The sequence below is a fragment of the Microcaecilia unicolor genome, chromosome 9 (genome assembly GCF_901765095.1).
Source record: "Microcaecilia unicolor chromosome 9, aMicUni1.1, whole genome shotgun sequence".
Taxonomy (NCBI): domain Eukaryota; kingdom Metazoa; phylum Chordata; class Amphibia; order Gymnophiona; family Siphonopidae; genus Microcaecilia; species Microcaecilia unicolor.
Window position 1 is genome coordinate 40387218 of NC_044039.1, and position 26927 is coordinate 40414144.

Genomic DNA, 26927 nt, shown 5'->3' on the forward strand with positions numbered 1-26927 from the left:
TTCTTCAAATTATTATGAACATCTCTACCTTTGGAGGAAGCCTCTACCACAAATTATTCAAATCAAGATTCTGTAAGGATTCTTTGGTAGAGACCAAGGTTTTCCCAGCCCTTGTGGACCAGGAGCCCTGAGAGCATGATAGTATCAATCAAATTGAAATAAAAGAAATACGGATAGAATTTAGAGATCCTATCCATCCTATAAGGGAATACCATCTACCTGTGAGGATGAAAATTCATCTTCCATCAAATATGTCTACAAAGTACTGGGGAATGGGAACCATTCTGGATGAAAGTGTGAGGGTCTATAAATAAGGGTGATTAGGTAAGAGGGGTGATGATAAAGATATGCAGAATGGAGCTGTGGTTTCAATACAATGGGAAAGCTGCACAACTGATGAGTAGGCTGTAGGTTAGGGAAAAAAAAAATCACATGATTCAATACAACAGTGAATGCTCCCACCAGTCAGTGCTTTAGTGCGCTGGGAATAAGTGCAAGAAGTGGTTTCTTTATCTAGCTCATTAGAGTCCAGTAGGGGAAATAAGAATTGTTGAAGATGCCCTCAATCCACACGAGTTTTCTTGCCTAGAAAATTCAGTGGTTACTGAGAGCCTGTGGTTTTCAATGTCTGCTGGAACAGAATGATGGAGGAATGAATGGCTGAATCCTGCAGCCCTTTTTCGTTCTGTACTAGAGTCATTCTATAAGTCCTGCAACGGCAGCAAGCCTACTAGAAGCTAGGGAGGTTCTGAATGCCTGAAGCAATGACTGAGAGACTTAAATAAAAAAAATCACTTTAGACTTTATTCTAGAATTTTGGTACTTCTTTGCATTCTAACTTCTGAATCAAAAAGTTTAAAATTGCTAAATTTCTTTAGGCACCAAGAGGGACTGTATCCTCTACTCAAAGGGATAGGAATCAGAATGAATTGGTCTATATTTTTATAAAAAATAGCCCCTCTAGTAAATGATCCCATTATTTCAGGGTGGATTTATCAAACACTCTTGGTTTTACTGCTTAGATTTCTAGAGGTACAGGAAAATGGGTTTAATATTTTTCATTCTCTTCACTTTGAACCTGAACTATGTTTTTAGTTCTTGGGTCCACAAGAAGTGTATTATTGAAGTCAATAATCTAATTTCTTGCCACGCCTTTGAATGTAGTGCACAGGCTACTGCATACAGTAATTAGTCTACTTGGCTAAGCAATCGTGGATAGCAAGACTGATGATTTTGGGGTCCTATGAAGGGAAAATAGCATCGGAAAAATAGATCTGTGCAACACACTGGAACTTATTTAGGTCATACATGAAAACTGAATGGGTTTTTCAGTCTTCCAGTAGTAGATTTTTCAGCCATTATCACCCCTGATAGAAACAGAAATCAGCATGTCTACATCATGCATATTGTCTATGAGAAGCATTTAGTGAATATCTTTTTTTTTTGGTAAGGGATTAACTATTATATTATCATCCCCCCCAAGAAAGTCAATACTAGTGACTAGGAACTGCCTGAACAATAACCAATCATGGAAAGACTGGTGTTATTCATTTACTATGAAAATCTTAAAAATGGCCTTCTTATAATACTGAGTGACCTGGGAACACTCGACACTGTCAGGCCTGGATATGCCTTTGACTGGGGTACACCCAGCATGAGTGACCAAGTCAAGATTGCCTAATTTGAGTGACTGTTACTTCCCCCTTCAATGGCTGAGTGACTAGGAAACATCAGTTGAAGTTACTAGGGTTCAGTGCAAGTAAAGGAGAAAATGGTTAGTCCCTGTTGTGGTTTGCTGGTGCCAGCTGAGTTTCCAGAAATTGAGCATCCAATTTGTATCAGATTGGCTACACATTGCACCATCTGTATGAAAAAAGCATTTATATAAACTGAACCGAGGGAAAGGAAAGGTGCCAAACACCGGAAAAGATGTCATATAACATCCGTAAGCAAAATACTAATCAATTCACCATACATCTTCAAGGGAGAATGAACACAAGATATGCAAAATCAGTCATGTGAAATCCATCATTAATGGACTGCAGAATAGTTACTTACACAATGTACACTGTTAATTGTACAAATTAAAAAAAAAGATTTACTTCCATTTTTCCCAACCACATGTAGAAAAGCACTTAATAGTCCAAAGGTAAAGCTTGGCACACTCTGAATACTAAAGGATTTACATGCAGCAAAATATACATTAAGTGATTTTGAAACAAACTAAATTCAATTCATAATACTCGCTTGCCACAATTGCAATTCAATTTTAAAAAAATATTTCAAAAATACTGAAACTGACCTGAATTCAAGTATTACAGTTTCTTCAGCAGAAACATCATCAATGCAAGAAAACACCACATGGAATATATCAAAGAGGAAATTATTCCTGCTGGATTTTTTTTCTTGAATTTTTTTTCTATACAATTTATAATGTCTACACAAGTCACAATTTTATTTTAAAATTAATATTATTGCATTGCTTTTGCATATCTTGTGGAACAGAAAATGCAAAGAGTTACTGATTCCCTTTTCAAAGCAGAGACATTGGCTGTATTTTTTAATTTTTTTGCATTCAAATGACCCTAGATTCAGATTTCCTGCAGGTAACACTAGAAAGTGGACTGTTTGCGTGCACATACATACAGTAACACACACCATGCAAGCATACACACTTGTGCACTAGGCACTCTCACACGCCCACATGCCCACACACAGATTTACTACTAAAAAAAATAATAAATTCTGCTCTCTCACTCCAATGTGCAAGACTATATCAAGTGCATTGCCTACTATCTTTAAATTATTTATATAAAAAGGTTTGTTATCATCAAACTAAAAATAAATTCTTGGTGCAGTGAATGTCAGGTAAAACTCAAATATTGTCATGAAACTTACTGAATTTAAATGGAAAATTGTTTAAATAATACAATATAACCAAATTAAATTTACATTTATAAAAGTGAAACAGAAAGTGGTTACTAAGCTTTGTAAACACTCCTTTCTCCATTTCCTTGTATCCCGTCTCTAAAAAATAAAATAAAAAATAAAACAAAGCAACTGGAACATGCCTTCAAGAAAATATTAAACTGCAAAAGCCCATAATCTCACTTCGAAAAGACCTGGTTGCCTGAGCCCTGTGGGGCAGAGCTGGCTACCTGAGCTCTAAATGGTCTGCTATGAAAGCTCTGACTGCCTAGCAGAGCTGCCACCTGCATTTGTGTTGGTTGGTAGAGCTCTAGCTGGTTTGGCCTCTCAGCATTTTCTGTTTGCTTCGATCTGCAGCGTTGCCTTTTGCCTCTCGTGTAATCTAAGGCAGTGCATCTTCTTCGTTTCTAACGAGGTAATCAGCAACATCAGAAGGCCAACATTCTTTTCAAAATCACAAGGGTCTTGGCTCTATGGAGACTGTGAGGCTCATACAGAACATGTGCAAAATGATTTTTTTTTTTACAAGCAAAGTCGAAAGACACCCGTTTGATGCAGGGTCCTTTTCTCTAGGGCCATCCACAGGAAGCAGAGCATCTCCTTCGCAGTCAAGAAGCAGCAGTTGTTCCTTGTGCAGGGACTGAAAAAATAGAGGGCACTGGCTCTCCTCTTCACTCTTTCTCCATGGAAACATCATTCTGGGATTGGACTTACATCTTGGAAAGATTGCTCATATCATCAAACTCTGTAGCTCATCCCAATGAAAATGAATGAAGAATGCTGTTCTGGTTACTCCAAGTTACGAGAACAGTGAGGCACTTCTGAAACAAACCCAGTAGGAACATTGAAACAAAGAAAAACAGCATTGCTTCTGCCCTGCAACTACAGGCTGCTGACACAAATCCTGCTGTCCTTGAGCTCCTCCTCACTTTTTATACAATCTGTGGTCTGCTGCTCCCCCTCCTCCTCCTCCTCCTCTACATCCAGCTCTACTTCCTCTTCTCTGGAACTGTCCTGCCTTTGGTCCCTGCAGTTAACAAAAGGCAACAATTTTCCACTGGGGCTCTCTTTGCTGTTGCCATTGAGGATGTTGTCTGCGGCATTTTCCATCTCTTCTATTGTCATATCGCAGGCATCTGCTAGCTCTTGGGTAGTGGCCTCTATGAACTTTGGATCTTGAGCAAATCTCACGAGCCCTTCTGAGATCAAGACCTTCATCCGGTTCAATGGATGGGCAATCGGAAAAAAATAGAAATATTAAAATTAATATTGGACTGTCATTACAAGATGAACCCTATCCTTGTCAACTTCATTATTTTATCACTACCCTTATCTCATCACTATATCATCAACATTCATGCTATAATTGTATCTATCACTGACATATCCACAGTTATCAAAGCTCTCATCATCGTTACATGATTAACATCAGTGTCATCCCATCTGTAATGGCATCAACATAATTCACATCACCTCCATAGCCTTTACTACAGCTATCAGCTTCCACAGAGAAGCTGTGTATAAGTTCAGATTAGGATGGGATCGCTCCTTTACTGTAGTCTACTAACACCTGATTCAGTATATCAGTCTACAATAGTTGCATTGCCTGAATGTGTTTCTTCTAGGGGCTGGCATTTGAAGTAGCTGTTGACTGTGATTTTCAGTGGCTTCATGACTTTACTGACTTACCCTTTCAACAAGGCTACCAGCACTGCCATGGAGCTGCCTCACATTTTCTTGTGTTTGACTGGGGACAGTTAGGGATGCTGGCCTGGCTCTTCTGGTGTTGCAATTAGTGCTGTCTGAGTGCCAAGAGCTGCAGTTTACTGACGGGAGGCTACTGTTCAGTTTCTCACTGGACTCTGTCCCTTCAAACTGCAGTGTTGGGATGGTCTGCTGTGGCCAGCCACGGTTACATGGTGTAGCAGGTGGTGTGGTGCACACCCTTGAGAACATTGTTGGAGAATGGCTTCTCCGGAGAAGAGGACTCAAACCTGCCACTGCTAAAGCCTGTGGACACAGAGAACACAGTACATGAACAAACATATTTAGTAGAACTGTCCATGATATTGTACAGTGCAGGAACTGCAAGACAAGAGGCATAAAATAGCATAATCTACTATGAAAATATTTATTTTTTCCACATAGTTTTGTACTTGCTGTTCACTGATCAGCCCTGGAGAGTCATTCTTTTTAGATCTTTCCCTAAATATTTTCCTTTCAGTCCCACTGGGTTCAGTTATGTCCTCCAGGCCCCCCCCCCTTCCCGACGTGCGTCCCAAAGAACAGGTGCAAATGTGGGCATTACACTTTTGCTGTTGGTTGCACATGTAAGTGATGATTTTATAAAGGAAAGTCTGTGTATTTCCCCTTTATAAAACAACGCTTTTCTATGTATACTGGCTGTAGCCACTTATGCATGTGGTTATAATCATGTTTTATAAAAGCAACATAGCTGCCTGTGTGCCTTACTGAATTAAGCTCTCAGAAGCACCCAAATGCTATTGCACATATTTACACCTGCTATGAAGTTGATGTAAAAAGTGGGTGTGTAAAAATATGTGCATATGTCACAACTCTGCCTCCAAGAACGCCTACACACAGTGGGCTGGATTCAGAAAATAGTGCTCAAATTTCAGCGCTGAAAAAAATCAGCACTAAACACGGTTCTGTAAAGGTTATGTTACATTATGTTATCAAGGATTTATCTCTCGCCAATTCTCCCTTTTTGATTCAAGGCAAGTTACAAGCATTACAAAACTAGCATCAGAACAATCAGGAAAAAAAAAAAGCCTGCCATGAAGAAAAATGATTGAGAAAAGACTGCCTTAAGACGTATAATTTTAGCTGAAGGAAAGGCTAATAGCAAATGGTTGCACTTCCTTGAAACTGTCTTAGATTTTAACACAGTCACCAACTGAGAACCTCCTTCAGGACACATACCATCCAAAAAGTTGAATACCAGACAGAATACTTTCAAAATAATTGAGACTTCACAGGCAACCAGTGTAATTCAACCAACAGAGAAGTCAAGTGGGGGTTGGTGGTTGAGAGGCTAGGATGGGGGAGGGCAGACTTATACGGGGTCTGTGCCGGAGCCAGTGATGGGAGGCGGGACTGGTGGTTGGGAGGCGGGAAATACTGCTGGACAGACTTATACGGTCTGTGCCCTGAAAAAGACAGGTACAAATCAAGGTAAGGTATACACATATTGAGTTTATCGTGGGCAGACTAGATGGACCGGGCAGGTCTTTTTCTGCCGTCATCTACTATGTTACTGTGACCTCGTTTTTCAAAATATTACCCTAATGGCTGAATTCTGAACTGAATCCTAGAAAGTTGTTTAGAAGACAGACTCTTGCAGGGGTATGTAGTGTGTGTGTGTGTGTGGGGGGGGGGGGCTGTGATGTGCATGAGGGGGGCAGCAGTCAGTGGACGGGGGGGGGGGGGGGGCTGATGACCCTCACTGCCTGGAAGCCCCAACCACTGTCAGTCCATATAACATTTGTTTTATTGTTCTGGGATCTTGCCAGGTACTTATGACCTGGATTGGCCACTGTTGGAAACAGGATACTGGGCTTGATGGCCCTTCAGTCTGTCCAGGTATGGCAATGCTTTTGTTCTTATGAGTGATTCTGGGGTTGGAGTTGGGTATAGGTTAGAATATAAAGGTGCACTTTCCATTTTGTAAAGTAAATAGTAGTAGTAGTATATGTATATGAAACTACCATAAGTAATGCATTTGGCTTATTTTATATGGGAACATGTGCATTCCTGCATAAAATAGGCATAAGGTAGGTTCATCTGCCATTATTCACACATTATTTAGCTATTGCAAAATCTATGAATAACTAGATAATGAGCTACATAATTATGTAAATCAGCTAATTATGTGGGTCCTTTTACTAAGGTGCTCTGAAAAATGGGCTGCACTAGTGTAGGTGCATGTTTTGGGCTCATGCAGATCCATTTTTTCAGCGTGCCTGTAAAAAAGGCCTTTTTCTTTGCTGAAAATGGATGTGCGGCAAAAGAAAAATTGGTACACGTCCATTTTGGGTCTGAGACCTTACTGCCACCCATTGGCTTAGCAGTAAGGCCTCACGTGGTAACCGTGTGGTAATCATCTATGTGCATAGAATGACGATTACCACCCGGTTTCCATCACGCACAGGAAAATGAAAATGATTTTCCAGCACGCGCAGCAGACGCATGTAAAAAAAAAAAGAAATTATCACCTGGGCCACACGGTAGCTGGGCAGTAACTCCAAATTGATGTGTGTAGGACGCGCATACGTGGCTTAGTAAAAGAGCCCCTATATCAGTATAGGTAAATATGGTGTACAAAGCCACATTTTTGGGTGAATCTTAGCTAGATCTCACAGAGGTTTAGTTACATTTTTTTTGTGATAAAAGGTCACATTTCATTTATTTATTTAATTTATTTATTTGTAGAATTTGTATCCCACATTTTCCCACCGATTCGCATAAATGGCATTGCAATAATCTAGATGGCTGAGCACCATTGATTGTACTAGGCTGCGGAATACTTCCCTTGGGAAGAAAGGTTTAATCCTTTTGAGTTTCCACATTGAGTAAAACATTTTCTTTGCTGTATTTTTCGCATGGTCTTCAAGTGTAAGATTTCGGTCAATTGTGACTCCCAGTATTTTCAGACTGTCTGAGACCGGAAGAGTGTACTCTGGGGTGTTTATTGTGTTATATTGTGAGGATAGGATGAGACATTGTGTCTTTTCTACGTTTAGCTTTAGTTGAAATGCGTCAGCCCATGAGTTCATTATTTTTTTTTTGTTACATTTTTGTACCCCGCGCTTTCCCACTCATGGCAGACTCAATGCGGCTTACATGGGGCAATGGAGGGTTAAGTGACTTGCCCAGAGTCACAAGGAGCTGCCTGTGCCTGAAGTGGGAATTGAACTCAGTTCCTCAGGACCAAAGTCCACCACCCTAACCACTAGGCCACTCCGATTTCATTTGTGATTTCGGATATATCGTGTTTGAACGGGATGTATATCGTGACATCGTCTGCATAGATGTATGGGTTGAGTCCTTGGTTGGATAGCGAGTTGGCTAAGGGTGTCATCAGTAAATTGAAAAGGGTTGGTGAGAGTGGTGATCCTTGTGGTACTCCGCATTCAGGTTTCCATGGTGTTGATGTTTTTTGAGTTTGATATCACTTAATATGTTCTTGCTGTTAAGAAGCCTTTAAACCAGCTTAATACGTTTCCACCAATCCCAAAGTAGTCTAGGATGTTTGTGAGTATTTGGTGGCTAACCATGTCGAACGCACTGGACATGTCGAATTGTAAGAGCAGTACATTGTTCCCGTTTGCAATCAGTTGTTTGAATTTGGTTATGAGGGTGGTTAGCACTGTTTCAGTGCTATGGTTGGATCGAAATCCTGACTGTGATTCATGTAGTATTGTGAATTTATTTAGGTAGTTGGTGAGTTGTTTGGGAACCATACTTTCCATTAGTTTGACTATCAGGGGGATGGATGCTACTGGTCGGTAGTTGGATGTGTCATTTAATTTTTTCTTTAAGTCTTTGGGTATAGGTGTAAGTAATATATTTCCTTTTTCCTTGGGGAAAAGGCCGTGTTGTAGCATGTAGTTCAGGTATGACGTAAGGTCTTTTATGAATCGTTTGGGGGCGGACCTTATTAGGTTACTGGGGCAAATATCCAGTTTGGAATGGGTTTTGGAGAATTTGTTTATTGCTTGAGTGATGGTTTCTTCAGTTAGCAGATCAAAGTTATTCCAGATGCGGTCTGCTGGGTATTCGCCGGGCGGTGGGTCCAGGCAATCCATGAATTTTTCGTGATCAGTGGTATTGTGAGGTAGCGTGGCTCGAAGTTTTATGATTTTCTCATTGAAGTATTTGGTAAGATTGTCTGCCGATGGGGTGTTTGCGCTGTCTGTGGTAACCGGTGTGGAGTCTATTAGTTTATTCACAAGTTGGTAGAGTTTATGTGCATCTTTGTAGTCTGGTCCTATTTTGGTTTTGTAATATTCTTTTTTGTTTGTCTTATTGAATATTTATATTTTCTTTGCATTTGTTTCCATGCCTTAAATGTCTGTTCGTCTTTCATTTTTCTCCATGCTCGCTCAAGTCTCCTAACATGTGTTTTTATTAATTTCAGTTTTTCGTTGAACCAAGGATCAACACATTTAACAGTACAGTCTTTGATTTATCCAGAAGTGTTCTATACTATCTTTGCTTCAATACTATCATTTTACCCAAAACTCCTTGTAACGAATGTATTTTCTCTTCTATTTCCCATATCCTCGATGAATTGTAAGCCACATTGAGCCTGCAAAAAGGTGGGATAATGTGGGATACAAATGCAATAAATAAATAAATAAATTTGTTGGTATGCATCTGTGTTTAATGATGTGTGGATTTTTATTAGTTGTCGTTCCTTTATTTTAGTGGGATCTTTATTTCTCTTCTGTTGTGAATGTCCATGTGTTGGTGTTTTTTCGTTGTTTAAATTCTTGTCAGTTTTGTGTTCTAACAGTCTGTGGTGTGTGTGTGATATGGGTTCCATGTTGCTTTACCAGGCCATTCCAGTGAAGCCTTCCAGCAAGTAGGTACATTGGCCAGAGGTAGGAGTTAATTTTTAAAGGCTTGTATAGTATTTGCATGTGTAAAAAACTGATTTACATAAGTAAATAGCTTAACATGTCTAAGTAATGATCTTTACCAGAAAAAGTGCTACTCATACATGTATGTCTGTAGGTTTTGGTGGGTCTGAGGGGTATGTGTATATTCTGAATTTCAAAGAAAATAACATGTATGCTTCATTTACAGTTAAGTGCTGACATTTATATGTGTATAACCCTCATGCAGGGGCAGACAGAGAGTGGTCTGGGCCCCTGGACACTGAGGGTGATCTGGGTCCCCCACCCGGCCGCTGTCTGACTCACCCCCTACCACTGCCCCATCCTTACCCGAAGGGCACTGGTGGTCTAGTGGTCTCTGCGGGGGGGGGGGGGGGGGGGGGGGGGGAGAGCATGTTCTTTCCTGCCCGCTGTGCTGCTGCTATTCCCCCCGCCTGCTGGCACCGCCGTGTTTTCAAAATGGCAGCTGAGACTTCCCATGGTAGTCTCGTGGGTCTCAACAGTCTCACGAGACTTCCGCAGGGAGTCTTGGCTGCCATTTTTAAATACTTTGGTGCCAGGCAGGGGGAACAGCAGCAGCACAAAGGGCTGGAAAAAACATGTTCCCCCCTCGCAGAGGCCACTAGATCACCAGCAGCGTGCCTTTAAAGGTAGGACCGGGGAGGGCTGTAGTGTATGGCGGGCATCCAGACAGAGGCTTTGGGCCTCCTAGAGCCTCTGGGCCCTCAGGCACTGACTGGTTGCCCGAATGGTCAGTCCACCCCTGCCCTCATGTGACACTGCTTTTATTTTTGAACCTGATTTTTTTTTTTTTTAAATAGCCGCTCCCATTGTATGTGCTGCCAAATACATGTGTATTGCCTGTGGCCTTATTCACGCATTTAGCGAGTTATGTGAAATACTCTGCAAAATGTGAACCAGTGGCATAGCCACGCCTACCCAGTTTCACTTCAGGCCCACCCACTGGTGATGCCCTGCCAACTGAAGTGTCCTTCCTGCCTGGAGTTCCCTGAGCAGTCTCAACTTCACAGCAGTCAACAGCGTGCTTCCAGCCACTGACGCTGGCACTGCCCCCTCCACTGCTTGAGCATGCTCAGTTTAATTGGCACCACTGTGCATGCATGCACTGGGATGCTGGTTGAACTGAGCATGCGCTGGGATGGGGCAGTGCTGGTGTCAGCGGCTGGATACCAGCTGGTGACTGGTGCGGAGATGAGACTTCTCAGGCCTTGGGGGACTCCAGAAGATGAACAGCTAACGGGGCCTGGAGATCCCTTCCAGCCAAGGTATTTATCTTTATGGGGGGAAGCAGGGGCGTAGCCACGGGCGGGGTCAGGCCCGCCCAGCAGAAGTGTTCCTGCACAGCGATTCCAGTCGCAGGCTCGGCTCGCAGCGATTCCCACACGCTGCCTGCCGCTCAACAATCTCCTTGCAGCTACTAAGTGCTAATCCGGAAACCTTTCCTCTGCCGCATCTTGACTGGGCAGAAACCGGAAGCTGTGGCAGAGGAGAGGCTTCCGGGTTAGCGCTTAGTAGCTGCAAGGAGATTGGTGAGCGGCAGCCGGCAGGCAGCGTGTGGGAATCACTGCGAGCTACAGGAACTCTGCTGCTGGGCGGGCCTGCAAGGAGGGTGAGGGAAGATGGGGTGAAAGTTGCTGCATGGGGGAAGGGATGATGGGGAAAAGATGTTGCACAGGGGAGGGAAGACGGGGGACAGCAGCTGCACAGGGAGGAGGGAAGATGGAAAGATGAGGCATGGTGGGTGGGGGAGATGCTGCACGGGGAAGAAGGGAGAGATGCTGTAAAGGGGTGGAGGGGTGAGGAAGGGAGAAGTCTTCGCTGCATATGAGGTGGAGGGGAGGGAGACATGCTGCATAGAGAGGGGATAGATGGTGAGAGGGGGAGAAATGTTGAACATAGGGGTGGAGAGGAGGGAGAAATGGTGGGCATAGGGGTGGAGGGAAGGGAGAAATGTTAGACATGATGGTAGAGGGGAGGAAGGTAGAGATGCTGTATGGGAAGGGGAGAGAGATGTTGGACCCAGAACACAAAGGAGAGGGAGAGAGAGAGATGATGGACAGTGGGAATGAGAGGGGGAGATAGACATGGGGGTGGATGAGAGGGAGGGAGAGGTACACAGTAGGTGGTGAGGGGGAAAATGCTGTGGCATGGGGGAGAGGACAGGAATGAAGAGAGAAGGGGCAGGAAAATATAAGGCTACCAGGGTGGGGAGGGGATCAGATGCTGGTTAGAAGAGTGGAGGGAGGAAGACGATGGGAAAGGTGGAACCCTGTGGGAGAGGCCAAGAGGGAGAAGAGGGGGTGGCAAGGAAATGAATGAGAGATAGTGATTACAGAGGGTAGAAATATGGTAATGGGGTGTAGATTAAAGATAAAAGAGAAAGTTGGGATGGGGAGGACTAAGATGGGGAATGGGAGAGCTAGTGGGTGAAAGAAGAAGATGGAAATTTGATAGATAGTTGAAAAGTAAAAAGGAGATGAAGAAGGGTGAGACAGAGAGAGGCAAAAAAGAGCTAAAAAGGAATGATCAATATGTCAGAGGCAGGAATAGTGAGGGAACAGACAGGAGAGAGAAGAAAAGACTAATGGACTGCAGCCGCTTGAAGAAGAATTAGCAGACGACAGAGAGGAAAGCAGAAATGAGAAATTGAAACCAGCAAGATGGAAAAAAAATGTCAAGACAACAAAGGTAGAAACAAAGCATTTTATTCTGAATGTTTTAAATGGAATATGTTAGCTTTTGGAAATGTGCATAGCAAATGTCTTTGTATTGTGTCCTGTAGAAAAGGAAATACATCTCTGTTTTATGTCTCCAGTGTTGCAGTAATGCTATGTTTAACTTCTTGGGGTTCCCTTTCAATTTTTGTCTAAATATTTTTATTTCTAATTTGTGATCCCTTGTTCTGTATTTGGTGAGGGTCTGTTGGTGTGATAGTAATGGCACTTGGGAAATTGGAGGGGAGGCAAAGAGGAGAGGGAAGCCCTCCTTTATTTTCTGACCTGGGCCCAAGCAGGTCTAACACCAGTCCTAACCCTTGCAGTACAGCTGGTGAGGATTCCCAGACATCCCCAGCTAAGGACCTCCTCCAAAGGTGGCCAAGGACTCCCTTCTACCAAGTTCTGGCAACAGAATCCTTGAGCCATCAACAGCTAAGTATGTGTGGGGTGCTGGCATCAGTGGCTTAGGGTCATTGCTGCTGCCTACCAAGCTTGGTAAAAGAGAGTTCTGGCCACCTTCAGAGAAAGTCTTCAGCTGACTGAGCTTGAGGATCCTCATTAGTTAAAGTATTTATATTTTGAGGTGGAGGTAGGGCGGAGCAGAGAAAATTTTGTGCCCACCCACTTTGGGCTCAGGCCCACCCAAAACTGGCTGTCTGGCTATGCCACTGGGGGAAAGAGGGTGGACAGAGAGGAAATGTGTGGGTCATGCCCACCCGGTCCACCCCCGGGCCCACCCAAAAATTGAGGTCTGGCTAGGTTGCTGATGTGAACACTAAGACTTGGATGTCCCTTTTTCTACTTAGATGATCTATGCAAAATAAGGCTCATGGGGGGTAATTTTATTAAACATTGTGCATGAGTAAAGCATGCTTAACACATGGAGAATGCTCTTTTAAAACTGTGCAGGGGTATAGAAGCATAAAATGTAGGTACATGATGTGTACACAACTGCACACTCCCTTTATAGATTAAGGCTTTATAGATTATCGCTTAGCGCTCAACTTTTATGGCACCAAATTTTCAGTGCCATTTATTCAATTCCTTCCCATATGCATAGAGTATATGCACAAATTTACACCTCCTTTGGAGTAGGTTTAAAGTTGTGTATGTGAAATTGTATGTTATTGGGTCTGGTTGTGGGTGCCCATTTCATAAAGGTGGTAACAGCAGTTAGCGTACCTGGGTTTAAAAAAGGTTTGGACAAGTTCCTGGAGGAAAAGTCCATAGTCTGTTATTGAGATGAACATGAAGGAAGCCACTGCTTGCCCTGGGATTGGTAACATGGAATGTTGCTACCATCTGGGGTTCCAGAATGTTGTTACTCTTTGGGATTCCAGAATGTTGTTACTCTTTGGAATTCCAGAATATTGCTACTATTTGGGTTTCTGCCAGGTACTTGTGACCTGGATTGGCCACTGTTGGAAGCAGGATACTGAGCTAGATGGACCATTGATCTGACCCAGTATGGCTATTTTTATGTTTTTATGTTCTTAAGGCACTTGGAGGGGCATAATCGAACACGAACGCCCATCTTCATGGGTGTCTATGCCCGAGAACGGGTACGTGAAGAGGCGGGACAGACTGTATTTTCGAAAAAAATGGCCACCCATCTTTTTTTCGATAATACGGTTTGTGCCCGTAAAATGCATCGGAGTTGTGCGGATTTGAGCTGGGCGGTTTCATTTTTCAGCAATAATGGAAACCGAAGGCGCCCAGCTCAAAAACGAACAAATCCAAGGCATTGGGTCGTGGGAGAGGCCAGGATTCGTAGTGCACTGGTCCCCCTCACATGCCAGGACACCAACCGGGCACCCTAGGGGCACTTGTAACAATTTTAAAAAAAGGCAAATACCCCCCAAGTCCATAGCTCCCTTCCTTTGGGTGCTGAGCCCCTCAAATCCCCCCCAAAACCCACTGCCCACAACTCTACACCATTACCATAGCCCTTATGGCTGAAGGGGGGCACCTACATGTGGGTACAGTGGGTTTTGGGGGCGGTTTGGAGGGCTCCCATTTACCACCACAAGTGTAATAGGTAGGGGGGGATGGGCCTGGGTCCACTGGGTGAAGTCCACTGCACCCACTAACAACTGCTCCAGGGACCTGCATACTGTTGTGATGGAGCTGGGTATGGCATTTGAGGCTGGCATACAGGCTGGAAAACAAAGTTGTTAAAGTTGGGGTTTTTTTGGTGGGAGGGGGTTAGTGACTACTGGGGGAGTCAAGGGTGGTCATCCCCGATTCCCTCCGGTGGTCATCTGGTCATTTAGGGCACTTTTTTGGGACTTGTTCATGAAAAAAAGGGTCCAACAAAAGTGACCTAAATTCTTGCTAAAAACGGCCATTTTTTTTTCGATTATTGGCCGAAGGCACCCATCTCTGCTCGGCCGATAAACACGCCCCAGTCCCGCCTTCACCACGCCTCTGACATGCCCCCGTCAACTTTGTTCGTTTCCGTGACGGAGTGCAGTTGAAGATGCCCAAAATCGACTTTCGATTATACCAATTTGGGCGCCTTTGCGAGATGGGCGCCTATCTCCCGATTTGGGTCGAAATCTGGGCGCCCATCACTTTCTAAAGTAAGGCTGACAGGGGCCTATGTTGCCTTGCAAAATAAGCTTTCAGTAGGCACTTATTTTCAATTTTGGCATAAGCACCCTGCTATAAAACAACCCCCTTATTGTGTGAGGTTTCATCTTTATTTTGTGGGGCATATGTGGGGTCATTTTAGCTGATTTTTTTTAAACTTGTTTTTGTGTTTCATAAATCATTCAATTTGAGGAAGCAGCTAGCACAAGGCATGTACCCATTGATAAAGTGCTATCTTTGGAAGACAGTTCTGGGGGGCTACAGCTTGCATCTCTCTGTGGCATCTAAACCTGGGATGCCTTTTAAATTGTTCCAAATAAAATGTTAGCTTTTAATTTGCTACTTCATTTCCCCTTCTGCCTATCCTAAGTGCAGCAGTGTTTGCTGGCCACTCACTTCCATGAAATCATCTTTACAGAGCTAGTGTGCAGAATTGCTTTTTATAAAAGACAAAAATGCCCAAAGGCAGCCTATAAGGAAAATTATAATCATGACATTTTCTTCTGTTCATCTTACATAAGTGTGGTCTTCAATTCAGAATCATTTGAACAACAGTTAAGTCCTCTGGCAGTGGAGACTTGCTAAGCTCTGTGGAGCAAAAGTGAGCTCATATGTCAACACCCAGAACAACCCATTGTCAAAACTGGGGATGTGCATTTGTTAGCACATATTTGGTTCATTTACACACTTATAAATTTTAGGGCTTGCAAATCACTTGTATGAGTGTATACCTACGAATGAACATTTGTGCATACAGGACTAAATTAGTGCTGAAAAATTGGCGCAGAAAAAATAACATGCTAAGCACTATTTTGTAAACGGTGCTGAAAGTTAGGTGCCATTTCTTCTTAATGCTTAACTTTAGATGTGAGGCTTTATACTGAGCAAACCCTGGAACTCCCCTGATCCGCTTATGGCCCTCCCATGGTTGCGCCCCCTTTTTGGAACCATGCAACTAAAAATGTGCATGCAAATTTCAATTAAGTCCAATTAATGCTGACAATTATTAGCATCCAATTATTGTCCCTAATTGGCTCGTTAATTAAATTGCACATGTAAATTGGGTGGGTGCCTAAATTTGCACATGCAATTTTAAGTACCATTTATAGAATTTCGGGGACAATGTGCACATTAAAAACAAATATGTGAAATGACTGAAAAAATATTTTAAAAAAACAGTAAAAATTCATAAAATCTGAAAATGGACCACATTTTTTGGGGCTGTGCACAACCTAGTTAAAACTTCATGTTTGGGTCCTGCAAAGTGAAGGATTCCCTACCTGCTGGTGCACCAGATGTAGCTGCGGGAGCACTGCCTTCTGAGAGGAATCCTGGTTTCTCTGTCTTTTCAAACACTCTAAGTGGAAGGATGCTCTTCGTCCTACAAATAAAATTTTACAAAAACGTGATTGTCATTTTCATTTACCAATGCAAATGGCAAGGTGGGTGCCAAGCCATTATAAGGGGGGGAAGGTTGCTTTATGCAGCCTAGACACTATACTAATGCATTGTATATAGCATTGTGCTAACGAACAGGATTCAGTTTATTAGTTTTGAGCCCCATTTTGGAAAGGACATAGAAGTCAAAATTGAGATGACCAGGTCAGGATGTGTCAAATTTCCCCAATATTTGCCGACATAGAGCCTGTTCTAAAATACAGGAGAAATGGATGTTTATATGCTGGGTACGTGCGGCATAAGCATGCATTTTTGAAAAATAAATGTGGATGGTTTCAATGGGTTGAAAACCAGCACGTACACATTTAACTTTGCTAGTTTAAAAAGATAAACATGTAGGGCTTGGTATTCAGTCAATGTGTTTTGCTGACCACTACTGGCATTCACTGGTGTAGCTAGGGATGGGGTGCTAGGGGAGCAACTGCCGATGCCTATTTTTCACACGGTCTGTTGCGCCTATGCACTCCACTCTTTGCTTCCCCTGATGTCACAACCTGGCTATGCATATGAAGCCAGCCAATTTATAGCGGCTATATGTGATATTTGGCACTTAACTTGCTATAAAGATAGGATTGCCATTTATGCGGTCCTCTTTAAAGTGGCATTAAGCCCAATGCGGGCTTACTGCTTGCTATACAGGAAGTATAACCCATATTGGGGTAGATTCTATATATATGGCACCTGAAAAATCTGTGTGGAAACAAAATATTGCCTAGGTGTTTTCTCTAAAGTACACCTAAATTTTATAGAATAGACAAATCTCTGCACAGTAAATAGAATACGCTGATCAGCTCACCATGTGATCAAATCTGGTCATGTCCATTTAGGACTATGCTCAACAATAAATGTGGGAAAGAGATATCTAATTAAATCAAAGATATATATATATATATACACACACACACACACACACACACACACACACATATATATATATATATATATATATATATATATATAGATATATAGATATATATATATATATAGATAGATAGATAGATAAGATAGATAGGAGGTTCTCAGTACTTGTAGCAAATACACTTGTTAATCTTCAGAGGAAAAGGCCTCGAGAAACCCCCCGACACATAAAAAGGTCTATAGGGAGCTGGACTTCCTCATCATCGGCCAGAAAAACCTCCGAATGGGGTAAAAACCCACTATATTTTTTGATATCCAACTTTAGACTCAGCCAAAAATAATTAAATTAACTTAGCTTAGTTTAGTAGATCTCTGTGTTTTTCTGTTAACATTGAACGTGATCAACGGCAGCCAGCGTTTCGAATTTACATATTCTGCTTCAGGATCACTGGACAATCGAATTCTGCTCAATTCTCAGCAGAATTGAGCAGAAATCGATTGTCCAGTGATCCTGAAGCAGAATATGTAAATTCGAAACGCTGGCCGCCGTTGATCATGTTCAATGTTAACAGAAAAACACAGAGATCTACCAAACTAAGCTAAGTTAATTTAATTATTTTTGGCTGAGTCTAAAGTTGGATATCACGATGATGAGGAAGTTCAGCTCCTTATAGACCTTTTTATGTGTCGGGGGGGGGGGGGGGGTTCTCGAGGCCTTTTCCTCTGAACATTAACAAGTGAATTTGCTACAAGTATTGAGAACCTCCTATCCTATATAATAAAAAGCATCTCCAACATTCTGAAGCTGACTCCATGGCACTGTGGCAGTGTAGGGTTCGTAAGTCTGTAGTTCAGCGTTTCATTGGCTCTCACTGTCAACGAAGAACCAATCAGACAGAACGGAACTTGGAAGAGGGAAGTGGAGTGGATTGAATCTCTAACAAACAATCATATACAGGGAGGTACAAACATCAGTGGAGGCAAGTGCACAGAACGGAAGGGAAGACAAACATTTAATCACTTTGTCACTCACACACATCACACACACACACACACACACACACACACACACACACACACACACACACAGACATCACACACACACACACTCAATCACTCTGTGTATCTCTCTTTTACACTGTCTGTAAAACACACTGTCACTCTCAGTCTCTCACATGGGCAACTGTATGTTGCATTCTCACGAGTAAGGAGCTCTTCTGATGTGATTGTTAAACTGATTGAAGGGCCTGAACAAGGAAAACTTTTACCACATTGTAACACAGTTTACACAAAAATTATTGTATATAAAGAAATCTTACACATGTAAACAACAATTATATTCAGAATACAACCGTGGAAACATTAATGGCAGGAACTCATTACATTGCTAGCGCCCGTTTCATTGCGTTAAGAAACGTGCCTTTTTTACTAGTATATATATACATGTCCATTTAGGCCACATTTTACTTGGTATAAATCCCGATGCCTAAATGAGGCACAGATCGGGTGTATTCTATAACAATGCACATAGATTCTAGAAACACCCACGCCCTGCCTAGGGTCATGCTTCGTTTTCAACTATGCGACTTAGAATTTAGATACACCACGTTATAGAATACACTTAGAGCCTTGTTTAGAAAGCCGCACTGCAGGTGCACACACTTTTTAGAGTGCGCTAAAAATTAGCACGCACTAGTGCTAGAGACACCCATAGGAATATAATGGGTGTCTCTACTGTTAGCGCATGCAAATATTTAGTGCATGCTAAAATGTTAGTGCGCATACAGCACAGCTTAGTAAACAGGGCCCTTAGCGAGTTGTGCACGTAAATCTCAAGGCCAATTAGTGATGATAATTGCTTGTTAACATCCAGTGCAAATTAGCTAGTTAACCAATTAAGTTATACGCATTCTTATAGAACATGCTTTGGATTCCATGGGGATTTTTAGGCGCCACATATAGAATCCAGGGGATTATTCCTTGCAATTGAACATAATGCAGCACAACATCAATTCAAGGAATTATCTCAGAACTCTTTGTAATTTAATATATAGGTTACACCGAGGACATGGTAGCTTGGAGAGGAAAGGAATTTCTTAGCTGAGGGCTTCATGCCTTTTTTTTTAAAATAATTATTAGGAAGATTTAAAATGTGAGGTTGAACTTTGCTAAACTGGTGCAAGTTCAAGTTCATTTAATGCAGTGGCGTAGCCAAGGGTGGGCCCGGGCCCACCCACTTTGAGCTCAGGCCCACCAGTAGCAGCACACCTATGATGTGGCCAGCAGAGATTCCCAAGCTGAAAACTCCCAACAACTGTCCCTCCTGCATACCTTATAAATAGCAGATCTTCGCCTGCAGGAAGCAGCGACTGATACATACTGCTTACACCGGCCCCACAGCCTTCCCTCTGACGTATTCCCGCCTATGCGGAAACAGGAAGCTGCATCAGTGGAAAGGATGTGGGGCCTACATGAGTAGTGTGTATTAGTTGCTCCTCACTGAAAATCTGAAATTTAAAAGGTGTGCAGGAGAGGAGGGATATTTGAGAGACCATTTGGCATGCAGGTGAGAGGAGAGACCAAAACACCGATGGGGTGGGGTTCTTCTGCCCACCCATCTTGGGCCCAGGCCCACCCAAAATTGGGTGTCTGGCTATGCCCCTGATTTAATGGTAAATGACCAAAGTGTCTTACAGACTCTGATTTGGTAACTGTTACTCCTTGAATTTTTTTTTTTTGCATTAATGAGACCCCCATGGTAATTTTTATGATCCTACACTAGCCTGTTGATAAAGTGCGGCACTGCACTGCTAACTCTTTTAATAAATATTCTTAATTCATCACTTCTAAACAGGGTCTTCCCACAGAGACAGAAAGGGCTATTTAGATGCTAATGACCTAAGCTCCTATAAACCAATCTCTAATTTGCCTTTTTTTGGCAAATGAATTGAACAGTAATGGCAGTCTAGCTACAGGAGTGGGAGGGAAACAGAATATATTAGACCCATGGCACAGCTGCTAGATGGTATGAGAAGGGGGCTTGATCAGGGTACTGGTTCCCTTCTGATTGCTTAAGATCTACAGTGTCACAGGAAAAGTCTTAGGGGCCTTTACTAAGCTGTGGTAGGAACTGCCATGTGCCTACCATGCACCACAAAGCACTGCTGAAGGATGCGCTGAGGCGCCCCATGGTAGTGTGCCGATCAGCGTGCGCTAATCCCATGCTAAAAAATAGTTTGTTTTTTGGTGTGGGAAGCGTGGCTATGGGCGGAGAGCAGATGTGTCCAGCGCTGATCAGATAATGTGGGCACATTGCCGCATGCTGACCGATTAGCGTGGGTGTAGCACTGGAGCCCATACCGCCTAGTAAATTGCTGGCTGTAAAGGCTCCAGCAGTAATGGCCACTTGCTAATTGGGCCATTAGCATGTGGCCATTATAGGGAATTAGACAAATGCAGACATTTTTTTTACCACCGTGATTAAAGTGGCCGTAGCGTAGTGCACAGAAAACCCACACGCTACAAACAGCACTGGCCACTTTTGAGCGCGTCCTAGTAAAATGGTTCCTTAGCTTGGTTTAGCTCTTTTCTGCATTCTAGGTCTCAACAAGGTTTTTTTGTTTGTCAGCTGTCTCAGGCTCAAGTTCCTCTTTTTCTCAATTTGGTTTAATTTATATGTAACAAAAAATACAATGATCTAGGATAATCAATTTACTTCATCCAATCTAATTTCATATTCATCCTTAATCCAATAATAAAATCACCTCACCATATGTGAAATTAATTTATATTTACAACCTTGAAGGGCACTGGTCAGACTTACATCTGAGATATTTTGGGCAAACATCTCCTTTCTGAGCATACATGTCGTCACATATACTTCTTTCATATTTAGATACAGCATGAGCCCTAGAGAATGGGAATTACCATACAGCATGTAGGGTACAGATCACTGTTCCCTCTAAGCTAAGCAGGAGTCCTCCACCTACAGTCTCTCCAGTGGGGGGTGCTGTTTCACTATTGCATTTTCAATAGTGAGGGACAGGCAAGCTCTGCAGAACTCCAAGGAACCTGCCTGTCCCTAGCGATTGAAAATATAATATTGAAGCACCATCTCTACTGGTAGCAGGGCCACTGAGAGGGGGGTGGGCAAGATTCCCCGGGCCTGGCCTCCAACGGGGCTCAGTGCCAGAGGGTTCTGCTCCCTCAGTCTGTCTTTCTCTTGCTCCTGTGTGTCGGGACCCGGGAGGAGCAGACGTAGGAAAGAAAGGGGGTGGGAGGTGGCAGCCCTCTGCCCTAGGCCCGGCTCTCTCTTGGCGGCCCACACTGGCAGCAATGCAGTTGGAGGACTCCTGCTCAGCTTAGCGGGAATGGTGGTGCATATATCCAAACCCTATTTTGTGCAGCATACACATTACACACTAAAGTTTTGTGCACAACTTTATGCTTAGCGTGCAAAGTTGAATGTGCAAGTTATAGAATAGAGGCAGTTTCATGTGTAACTTAATTCAATAATGAGCTGATAAATGATAATGAATAATAATTGTCTACAATTGTCAATTGGTGCTAAGTGGCACTAATTAGCAGTTACATGCATAACTGTCCTTACTTGCTACAAAATGTGCATGCAAAATCTATAGCATGCGATGCAAGGGAAGGGGGACCTTGGGTATGGGTGGGTCAACTGCATGCCTAGCACTTATGCACATGTGTTACAGACTACAATCAGTTATGTGCCTAAATGCCTACAGTTAGGCAGAAGCATTTCCTGTAACTGTGGACATATGCTAGTAGTCTACAACAACAGTTATAGAATTCATGCTTAGCATCATCATCCTGGTGCCTAACTTTAGATGACCTGTTAAGAATTATCCCCTATACCTTCAACTCTTCCCCCTCCCTCCAGCCTCTAGTAGGGTGTTCAGTCCTTCTATAGCTTTTTTGTTTTTGGCTATTTGAGTCCACTTCCAGGGCCATAAGTTTATTTTATTTAAAATATTTATAACCCACACAGTCCTAATGCACTCGGCGGTTTACAGCAAAACGATCATAATAAAATAATAAGATAAAATATAAATGTTTACAAAATTCTCATACAATCCATAGACTTCTGTTCACCTCCACTGGCGGAGAATCAAAGCATTCTATTTATCAAAAGCTTGCCAAAATAAAACAGTTTTCAATTCTTTTTAAACAGTTGAAATTATAAGTGTGCCTTGCAATTTAAAATATTGGGAAACACTGAGAGGCCTATTTACTAAAGTGCTGTCAGATGTTACAATTACCACTGGGCTAATGGTTAATTTAGCACACAGGCTCTGCGTTTTAGGAATGTTCCTCAATTTTGCTGTTCACTTAACATGGAGAAAATTTCTTTACCCTGCCTAACTGAATGGCATAACATGATACAGTTAGTTATACCTTTGAGGTGGTGTTACCTGCTCTGTGTTATCTGTTGTATTAACAGTTAGCTTGTAGTAACTACTCCACACTAACAGTAAGGGACATTCCTGGCTCATTCCATGCCTCTTTCTGTATTAACTGTTTAACCTGGAAATAAGCATGTGCTCTCTAGGCTTTGCATTAACTGTTAGAGCAGCCAACACAAACTGTTAGTATGTGATCATTCCATAGGGCCACTGAACTAGGCTAATAGTGAAAGTACCATTTAATGGCTTCCAGGAACTTATTCTAGCAAAAAACATTACCTAATGATGCTGAACGAAGGAAACCCTTCTTTGGAGACTGGCAGCTACTCTCTCTTCTGTCATCCTTTTGGTGTCCATCAGATGGTGTTAGTTGCCTGTTTTCATCATCCTGGTATGACAGCCTGAAAAGGAATATATAGATGTATGACCTGGAATTTGATCTGGACGTCCTTCATTTAATTAGCCAGTATGAAGAGAAATTTATCTTCAAAAGAGAAATTTAATGCAGTATTGTGATTTATTCAAATGGATTTCTGGTAGTGTCTGCTTCTTCCTGTATTCTTGGCTCTCTGTAACAAGGTAAGGCTCTAATTTTCTAAATGTTACAGTGAGTCAGCAGTGAGAAAGCTTTATCAAAGAACTGGGCCACTGATGGTATTCCCATAGAAGTACTACAGCAATCAGATTTATGGAAATTACTGCACAATCACTCTGATCCCACAACCAGTTAAGATTCTAGTCAAGTTCTGTCACTGCAGACTACAACTATATAAGTTCAAGCAGAGTCCAGGAAAGGATGAGGAACAACAGACATCATCATAGACCTAGAAAAGATGAAAGAATATCTACTTGTGTTTTAGTGACTACGGCAAGGCCTTTCATTTTGTAGATCATGAACAACTGAGGGGACATCAAGAAGCACTGGTATACCAGTACATCTCATAGTTCTCACTTACAACCTTTACATTGATCCAGAAGCAACTATTCAAATGGAACAAGGAGAAACAGAATGGTTTAAAATTGGCAAAGGTGTATGAAAAGGTACTTTCCCCTTACCTGTTTAATCTATATGCAGAAAATATCATCGGAGAAGGACTGTATGGAAGAAACCTAAGATGTGAAAACTAGTGGAAGACTTATCAACAACCTTCACTATGCTAATGATATTATATTATTGGATGAAAATGAAGATGATCTGAAACATCTGATTATCAAGATCAAGGAACACAGAGGCTGATTTTCCGACCGCGGGAATTAGACCAGCTAACTCCTGCGGTCGGTGCTGAGGGCTGATATTTAATACCGGGCCATTTCCGGTGCCTGGCATTGAACATTCAGTTTAACTTTGGCCAGTCAGATTTTAACTAGTCAAGCCGATATTCAGCACTGACTGGTTAAAGTCAGACCAGCCAAAGATATATTTCAGGGTTTCACGTGGCCAAATATGGTTGCCAAACTTGGCCGGTCTGACTTTAAAAATCAGCGTATAGCTGATTTTATCATCAGATATAACTGGCTATCCGCTAACCGGCAGTATTCAGCGGTACATGGGGGGCCATGGGCCTACACCTGAATGTGAAGAAAATAAAGATCCCGACAACAGGTATTATTAACAATTTAATTCTTAAAGGAGAAGTAATAGAAATATAGAGAACTTCATCCTGCTTGGATCATTAATCAATAATGTGGCATAGTGGTAGAGCACTGATCTTGCAATTCAGAGGTGGCCGGTTCAAATCCCACTGCTGCTCCTTGTGATCTTGGGCAAGTCACTTAACGCTCCATTGCCTCAAGTACAAACTTAGATTGTGAGCCCTCCTGGGACAGAGAAATATCCAGAGTACCTGAATGTAACTCACCTTAAGCTACTACTGAAAAAGGTGTGAGTAAATCTAAATAAATAATGAAACAACAATCAGTTAAGAAACCCAACAAAGTACCGATCTTGGCAGAACAGCCACGAGGGGCCTAGACAAGATCTTCAAGTGCAGAGATGTATCTCTGCATACAAAGATTCAACTTGTCCAAGTTATGGTATTTTCAGTACTGTCATATGGATATGAAAGTTGGACTGTGATGAAGTGACAGGAAGAAAATGGATGCCTTCAAATTATTGTGTTGGTAAAGAATAATGAGTATGCCGTGGACTGCCTGAAAATCAAATCAATCAGTATTGGAGGAGATCAAACCTAAGCTTTTCTTGGAAGTTCAAATGACAAGACTTCAACTTTCAAACTTTGTACACATCATGTGAAGAGAAACATCATTAAAGAAAGAGATCATTCTTGACATGGTTGAAGGTCGACACAAAAAAGGAAGACTGGTCAATTTGATGGACTGATATAACAACAGCTATGGATGCCAATCTATCAACAATTAGCTGCCTGACTAACGACCAGACACAGTTCAGGGCAACTATCCAGAGGGTCACCATAAGTCGACATGGACTCAATGGCACTTAACAACACATATACAAACATATATATGGTTCCCAATATCCATCAGGACTTACCTGGGTAGGAGTGGCTCCTACCTAGATAAGTTCTGCTTAATGGCATATATCTGGATTTTCAGTGGCACTTACCCAGACAGTGATGCGTAAAATGTGGTCAAACCGCCTCTGCACTATCTGGAGAGTGCTGAGGCAGCTCCTGAGGCAGAGGTGGGAGTTACTCAGTTAGCAGCAATATTCAATCCACTAACTGGGTACCTGGATAAAGTCTGGAATATTGTTGGTGCACGGATAAGTGCTGGCAGCCACACTGTACCCGGATATTCATCACTGGAATCTGGGTATGGCCCAGTGCATAAAAAGCCTGTGGCAGTCAGCATTTAGAAAACACTGTGGTAATAGTAATACATTTGATATACTGCCTTTCCTGGTACAACCAAAGTTATTTCTGTATTATATTCAGGTACTTTCTCTGTCCCTAGTGAGTTCACAATCAAAGGGACCCTTTACTAAAGCAATGCGCATGTGCTAAGAAGCGCACACTAATTAGCACGCAGTAAGCTTTATAAAAGGGTCCCTAAGTTTTTGTGTCTGGGACTTGCCCAGGGTCACAAGGAGCTGCAGTGCAGTGGGGATTGAACCCAGTTCCCCAGGTTCTTATTCCACTGTATATATAAGTGAAAAAGACAGAGAGAGAGAAAGGCAGGTTTGTAAGAGCTTACATTTCAGTGGAGAGTAGGCTTGGTTCACTAGAGAAATCTGCATCTTCATTCAAGTTCTCATCATAACTTTCATCCTGAGATATTTCTTCTCTGCAAATGATTGGCAACCGGCTGTCTTTGGAATACGAGCTGATAAATGAAGAATGATGTTTAGGTCTCGGAGGTTCAGATAGGCTATAAAAGCATGCACAGGTTGTAAGAACTCTGAAGCCCAAACAATTATATGCATATGGATTCCATTCATGCACATACGCATATCTGAATATTTCACTATATTGCATTTGTTTAAACTCTATCATGAACTTACCTTCTAGTACATACTGCCTCCTCTAAATGCACACTTTTGGGACAACACAAACATGTAAGTTTTCTTACCTGAATACACACTTGCCCCCCCCCCCCAACACACATTATAAATATATATATATATATATATATATATATATATTGTGAGAAGGAAGAGGCTGTCCTACCCTGGTTAGGCCCCTAGAGGGCGCTGTTCCCCCTAAAATGTCCATGGAGAAGGGCTGGGTGAGTCACTAAAGAGAGCCAGTAAGGGGAGGTATAGCTGGAGGTCGCTAGGACCGGGGAGAGTCCTGGAGGTGGAAACAGGTGCAGCCGGTTAGGGGCTGGGTCCTGTTTGGCCATTAACTATTTAATACCCACCTGAGTGTGAGAGGGGGAGAGGAGAGCTGGCAGCTGAAGAAGAGAGCTGGTAGCTGAAGAAGAGAGCTGGTAGCTGAAGCCAGGGGACCCCCATGAGAAGTACTGGCTGTGCCCTTTGGACTGGGGGTAGAACTGTGTGTTCCCAAGAAGGAAGCTGGCTGGGGTAAGAAGGCCCTAGAGTATCAAGAATAAGAACTATGTGTTTAAAGAGGTACTGTGTGTCCCAGCTGAAAAGACTGTGTGTCTAGAACAGTGAAGAGGGGACTGTGTGTCCAAGATGAAGAGACTGTGTGTCTAGAGCTGTGTGCTACAAGGAGGGACTGTGTGTCCAGGGACGGAGTTAGTACTGAGCCCAAATGCCTGTGTGAGAGGGCTCAGGGGGAAGAAATCTATGGATATTGAACTGTGCAAGAAGAAATGTTTAAAATGGAAGATTGCACTGA

General features: G+C 42.5%; 1 protein-coding gene across 1 annotated transcript in view; it reads right to left on the bottom strand.

Moving 5' to 3' along the window:
* Positions 1-1521: 1521 nt before the first annotated feature.
* The window catches only part of CACNA1C (calcium voltage-gated channel subunit alpha1 C), a 1308019-nt gene continuing 1282613 nt past the window's right edge, over positions 1522-26927 (bottom strand). Inside the window, 5 exon segments of the mRNA XM_030214166.1 lie at positions 1522-4140; positions 4618-4938; positions 16180-16280; positions 22924-23045; positions 25819-25947. Of these exon segments, the coding sequence (XP_030070026.1) occupies positions 3811-4140; positions 4618-4938; positions 16180-16280; positions 22924-23045; positions 25819-25947 (1003 nt within the window). The 3' untranslated portion in view covers positions 1522-3810.